The sequence below is a fragment of the Prosopis cineraria genome, unplaced genomic scaffold (assembly GCF_029017545.1).
Source record: "Prosopis cineraria cultivar Desert tree isolate PC_DT_omini unplaced genomic scaffold, ASM2901754v1 PC12, whole genome shotgun sequence".
In the NCBI taxonomy this organism is placed as follows: Eukaryota; Viridiplantae; Streptophyta; class Magnoliopsida; order Fabales; family Fabaceae; genus Prosopis; species Prosopis cineraria.
Window position 1 is genome coordinate 1,133,973 of NW_026555343.1, and position 6,197 is coordinate 1,140,169.

At 35.1% G+C, this 6,197-nt stretch overlaps 1 protein-coding gene and 1 pseudogene across 4 annotated transcripts; both read right to left on the reverse strand.

The window, feature by feature from the left end:
• Positions 1-675, reverse strand: part of LOC129288251 (chlorophyll synthase, chloroplastic-like) — a 6,448-nt pseudogene extending 5,773 nt beyond the window's left edge.
• On the reverse strand, positions 626-5,656 carry LOC129288172 (ERBB-3 BINDING PROTEIN 1-like). 4 transcript variants are annotated; one of them, XR_008587942.1, is made up of 11 exons: positions 5,465-5,655; positions 5,228-5,348; positions 4,989-5,073; positions 4,703-4,852; positions 4,449-4,602; positions 2,127-2,342; positions 1,916-2,052; positions 1,738-1,829; positions 1,471-1,653; positions 801-929; positions 626-699 (listed from the first exon to the last, which is right to left on the reverse strand). XR_008587942.1 is itself a non-coding variant. In XM_054924597.1 (10 exons), the coding sequence occupies exons 2-10, from the start codon at positions 5,316-5,318 to the stop codon at positions 856-858; spliced, it is 1,182 nt and encodes a 393-aa protein (XP_054780572.1). In that variant the 5' UTR covers positions 5,319-5,348; positions 5,470-5,656; the 3' UTR covers positions 626-855. The 4 variants fall into 4 exon arrangements, 3 of the variants coding, with proteins under 3 accessions (XP_054780572.1, XP_054780571.1, XP_054780573.1); XM_054924597.1 differs by having other exon boundaries at positions 626-929; positions 5,470-5,656; XM_054924596.1 differs by having other exon boundaries at positions 626-929.
• Between the last annotated feature and the right edge of the window lie 541 nt (positions 5,657-6,197).

The following is a 6,197-nucleotide window of genomic DNA, read 5'->3' on the forward strand; positions in this document are numbered from 1 at the left end:
TCAATATTTTTTTACAAACGAAATATTAGATTAAGAGTATTTTTGAACATTATATTTGTTAAAAAAAATACAAAATTATGAAATATATTTAATAAACTTCATTGAAATACATAATTTTGTTTAAAAATATTTTATAATTTGAAACTATAATTTTGTTATCTATTATTAAAATTGCTAGTTCCTAATTAAGCATATGTATATAAAAAAAAAACTTATATAATTAACCTCACATACTTAACGCATTTGTTTTTTAATTGTTTTTAATTAAATAAGACATAAATATGTTATATAAATTATTATTCTATAATAAATTTTTGTCATTAATTTTATTTACAGGTTAACTTGTCATAATTTGATTGAATATAATCATATCAAGTGCATAAAACTTAAGTACATAAATCTTACCATAAACATATAATATATATATATATACATATATATTTGAGGCCGAAAGTAAATTCAGGACGACTTAAGTTACAAATACTAATAACCATCATGATTTTCTTTTGCTAAACAAACACTGAATACTATGTGAAGCTTTAGGTTAAAATCCTCCAAGTATAAGATCCCATCGATGAGCCCATCCTCAAGTGTCAGCGCATTCACATAGGAGAACTTTTTCAGCTTCAGAAACAAACTTTCAGAGTATTTTTCAATAAGCATGCTCAAGCTCATGGCATTTGGGTCAAGGAATGAAAACTGAATTGTGCAAATAGAAATTAACATCAGAATCGATGTCTGAACTCTGAACACTATCACTAAACTCGTATCCAAACAATACAATTTGGTGAGCAATGTACCAAAATTGAGAAATGGGAAAAGGGTCGTGTGGGAGAGGAAAGGAAAGGAAGAGACTCAATCTTGAGAATCTGCACCATTTGTTGCCTCCATGGACTCACTTGCTGGCTCATCTGGCTTGTCACCCTTTTTTACCTGTAAACAATTAACCATTAGTTTAACCCCCCAACAAAGCTTGTCCATAAGCACAGCAACTCATGAGTAAAACTAGGCAAAGATGTCTAGGCGAGCCTGATATGCTTAATGATGCCCTTTTATCTAGACTCCATTCATGAGTGATTAGATATAATCATTAAACATCTAAAATTTCTCCAAGATGAGACAGGCAAAAAATGCGCATGCAGCATGAGACAAAAATTGGGAACTAAGACGATCAACTGCACGCCACAGATGGATCTTGCCAAAAAAATTGTTTGAAATACTTAACAAATAGATTGAGCATGCCTTAAAAAAAGTTCTCAAACATAAGACACAGGCAAATGTAGCAGCATATACAAACACAAGTCAGTAGGCAAATAATGTAGCACGAATGCACAATTAAGTATAATGAATCCTCAACTAGGTTAATCTCTGCCTTCTTTGTTTATTTCATTTTCACGCTTTACGCTTGCCTGTATGATTCCCCAAAAAATAAATAAATAAATCTCAGCAGGAAGATTCAGGCTTCCAGCCTACCTTTCTTTTTCTTTCCACCACCTTTCTTCTTTGTTTTTGTGCCCAAGGCTAGCCATGCCTTGATTTCAGGATCATCTACCGTCTTTGCGGGTTGCAATTCCTGGAGAGGATGAGATGTGATACGGTCTGATCCGTTGGGCATTAGCAAGACTGTGAATTTGATGTGTGCAACAAAATCACCTGAAAATAGCGCAATATTGTTGAAACATTAGCAAGGAACACAGAATTCCAATCGGAATCTAGTCAGTCCACTGGCAATGTTACCAGGCTTTTCATGAAGAACGGGATATGGCTGCAAGAGCTCATGGTTCACACATTCCACCAATCCCAATCGAGCTCTTTTCTCTTCCAAAGCCCTGGTATATGAGAAATGATGTTGAGGAGTGAGAAGAAAATACATTTAAAATGCAACAATTTGAACATAGTATTGAAACATTATTACCTAGCGGTGAACGGCATAATTGGAAATTTTTGGCTTATTTCACTGAAAATGAACCTAGATGCTTTCATCTTCAAGTGATAATTCTTGTCAACAGCTCTTTTATAGATAGTTGTCTGCTTCTCATCCAACAGCTTAGGCTGCAAGTGATGTGAAGCTATTCATGAGCAGCTGCAGCATTATGCTGATAAATGAATTAGAAAAAATATCATACCTTGCCTTCTCCAGTGCTTGCTACTATATCGATAGCATAAACTTCGTTCTCTTCAAACTCTGCATCGTCAACCCTTGTTTCTGGATTAGATACACTCAGCACAACCTTATTCCCGTCTATCACGAACTGCTTCATTTGGTGGCTAAGAACACCTTCAACAATTTTACAATCATAAGCAGCAGCAACCTTCTGAATTGCCTCAGTCACCTCCTTGTTCTGTCAGGAAAGAGACATTGATCAACAATTCCATGACCAACTGCTATAGGGTTACACCAAGCATAATAATTGCTATTAGAAGTTTTTCACAAAAGAATATTGGTTATACAAGTACAGAAAGTGCCATAGTAATGGCATACTACAAGCACAAGTTATTTGGTCATTAGATTGAATATTCACATGGCACGTTGGCTACCACAGACAAATGCACTGACAATACATGTGTCAGCACAACCCTAACGTCTTTTAGCCAGTTTCAATACAGGCAACAGGGAAAGGAGGAAGCTAAAGTGGTATCACTTATCAGTCAATTTGCCATTATCAAAGCCAACACATTATATCTATGTTAAATTACATTCAACAATTACCCAATGTAATTCAAAGTTCAAACTCTTCCCTTCATACAGTTTAAAAGTATTAGTTTGATTGTTATAACATATTGGCTGCAATAAGCAAATGTACTGACAAAGTGACAATTGACAAATCAGCACAACCATAAATCTGATTTAATAGCCAATTTGATCTAGGCAACAGGGAAAGGAGGAAATCAATATTGAATTGAAAGCCTCGGCAAAGTTGCCATTTGAACTTTGCAATAAAATGCTACATCTATGTTGATTATACACCAGTGAAACGACACGAGCTGCAATTTAGTTCTAAATTAACACAAATCAAATTCCACAAGCAAATCTCTTAGTATTGATTGTATATTGTAAGGTGTTGGCTGTAATGAGCAATGATACTGATAATAGCCAAATCAGCAGAACCATGAAACAAAGTTTGTCCAGCCAATTATAATTTAGGCAACAGGGAAAGGAGGAAACCAATATGGTATTGATAACCTCGGCAAAGTTGCCATCACTAGAACATATTTATTCACATAAAAGTTCCCTATTTAAAACCACAAGAGTTGCTACTAATTCTAAAATTAAAACATCTCAAATAAATTTCCCAGTCATTTTATATAGAACTGTATATTATAAGATGTTGGCTGTAACAAGCAGTTACACTGATGAGACAAAGCAGCAGAACCATGAAGCTATTTTTTTTAGCCAATTGTAGTTTAGGCGGCTGGGAAAGGAGGAAACCAATCTAGTATCGATAGCCTTGGCAAAGTTGCCATCAATGAACATATTTTTACCCAATTAAAGGTACACCATTTTAAACTGCAAAAGCTGTAAACTTATTTTAGAATTAATGATATTGACAGACAAACAGATAAACGTAAATGATATCTCCAACAAATTCTTTCATTTTTGCATTAAGAAAAAGACACTGAATTTCTATTGTTTTAACAATCTAAGAAACATAAATATGGAGAAGCGCATTAATTAAAAAGCCAACAATTAAGCATCTTAACAAGGGATTGCATCTGGCATATCAGATACCCTACCAGATTAACTATGACATAAGCCTCACTTGGACAACGTCCATAGCTTTTAGGAGATGTTCATCATATAGGGTCAAAAAATCACATCTAGAAGCTTCTCGCTCTGGGCGCTGATATTCATAAACAACGAGCTTATCTCCATAGGCCATGAAACTTATAGATAAAGACAGGCAAGGAGCACAGAGAAACTAAAGGTGCAATAAAGTGCAATGGAAGAAGTATATCCCATGGCGAAACTTGTAAAGTTGAATTGCAAGGCAATTCAAAATACTATTGAACATAAAAACTGATGTTCTGGAGCACAGAGAACAATTGATAGATGAAAAAAAGAAAATCAAGAAATATCTAAAAATGGAATATATTAATTTCTCCCCACAGCCTGCTAAATGCAAGCAATATTAAAGTATATGATTCATGAATGTGAAGAATCCATTATAAAGGAATCCAAAGTGCAAGAGGAAAAACAAACATGACCTCTATCAGTGTAACTATGACAATGAAGCTTCATAGGAATTTATCCATAGCTCAAAGTAGTTTTTCATCATTTAGAGATCAAACAACATTAAAAAAAAATAAGAAGGGCAATTCTATCCATACAATACATATGGAATACAAAGTGCTAATATTTACAGACAGGTTAGATGGCAGAACGGAGAGGAAAGCATCATGATATTTACAGATACAGATGCGAGATAAAAGCTCGGATACATAATTACCTTTTTCCCTGGCCTTACAAGCCTCAAGGCCACTTCAGCAGCGGTGTTAGCCGCCGCGATGACGTCCGCTGCCCTTCCTGCAACTGGCCCTTCCTGAAGAACAAAAGTATGTCCCACAACAGCAATAAACCCATCTATATGGCAGCCCATATCACTGCATTCAAACAAAGAAACCATCAAAATAGATATAACCAAAGCTTCGCCCATTCCTTCAGCTATGATAATATAAATATAAATATGCATTGAAATCTTACATTTTCAACATATCACCTTCTTCCAACACTGTGTCATCGCTGGCGAGGGGTGAGAAATGACACACTGTGTTGTTCACAGATATGCAAGTTGGGAAGGCAACGCCTTTCTCAATCTTCCTCTTCACGTTCTTGTACATGTTACCAGTTTGCCTTTATAAAAAAAGGGGCACATCCCATAAGCTAAAAATCATAGAAAACAAATATAGAGATTATACATTCATAAACAAATCCAATATACATATACTGCAAATTGTAATATCCAATGGAACGAGCAATATAAGCTTACTCTCTAATGTACGCGTCCCCTTTCTCGCATAGGTCTACAATCTTGGCCTTCGGTTTACATTCGGAAACAACTAGTTGCAAAGCCTCTGCAAAGAATACCCGTTCATTTATCAGTATCCAATTTCCAGAAAACAAAATACACAGACACGACAAGGAAACTGCATTTTTGCTAAAACAGATAAACAACACTTAAACTAGCGACTGTAGATAGACAAATGGAAACAGAGAAGATGAACACACTGTTGACGATCTCAGCTGCGCTCTTGTATTTGGTGACGACTTCAGAAGAGGAGAGATCCAGCTCCTTCTCCTCCCTTTCATCGTCCGACATGGTATCTCAGATATTGAATCCCTGCGACTTCTGAAAACGCGGAAAAAGGCTAAAAAAATCTTTTATCTCCTTGGAATCGGAATCAAGCTGTACTAAAAACAAAGAACAATGGAAGAGGGTGAAATGGCGTCTGCAGCATGAGTCACCTTACAGAGTTAGATTGACGGCGATATTTAGCGTACTTAAACGGTGAGGAAGGAAGGCTCTAGGTCGAGTTGAAAAAGAGGCAAAGCCGAAAAACTGGGGTGGCTCGCTACAACTAGGGTTACAATACAAGTGATGACAACAACATAGCCAACACTGGCTTATATAGAATTCATCAAGAGCTATCTTAAATTCTTAAACTCCTTTTAAAAAAAAAATACTTTAATCAGAGTGAGAGCAAGCTCGAACCTCAGACCAGCACATAAAATGAAACACTTTAATTCTTCAAGGCTCCCACGCTACGCTCCGTAGTCCACAGAACACACAGCACAAGAATCAGGTCGAATGAGGAGACAGCTTGGACGCTTCTGCCCTTCGCCGTTTTGAGAAACTCTTGCTCCATAGTCCATACTGTGGCAGGATCTTTGGTGGTTGGTTTTGTTATAACCCCCGCTGTTATATTTATAAATTATTTATAACATGTTTTATCATAATCATCAAATTTTATTAATTTTATTTTAAAATTTAATAAATTTTTATCTTTTTCTTTAATAAAAATTTAATAATTTTTAAATATTTAATAAGGGCAAACAAGTAAATATAAACTTAAAAAATAATACCTTATAAATAAAATCAAAATTAATTTATCTTTCTCCTATAAATAAAAATGTAGGAGTATTTATAATTATGATTTATGATGCTATTGATTAATTCTTTTTATAGTAAGGGTCCTAA

Coding starts and splice junctions, on each gene's coding strand:
- LOC129288172 (XM_054924597.1), bottom strand. CDS start 5,318: ATGTCGGACGATGAAAGGGAGGAGAAGGAGCTGGATCTCTCCTCTTCT. Junction 1,654..1,737: donor CGTTCTTCATGAAAAGCCTG/GTAACATTGCCA, acceptor CGCTATTTTCAG/GTGATTTTGTTGCACACATC. Junction 930..1,470: donor TGGAAAGAAAAAGAAAGGTA/GGCTGGAAGCCT, acceptor GTTTACAGGTAA/AAAAGGGTGACAAGCCAGAT.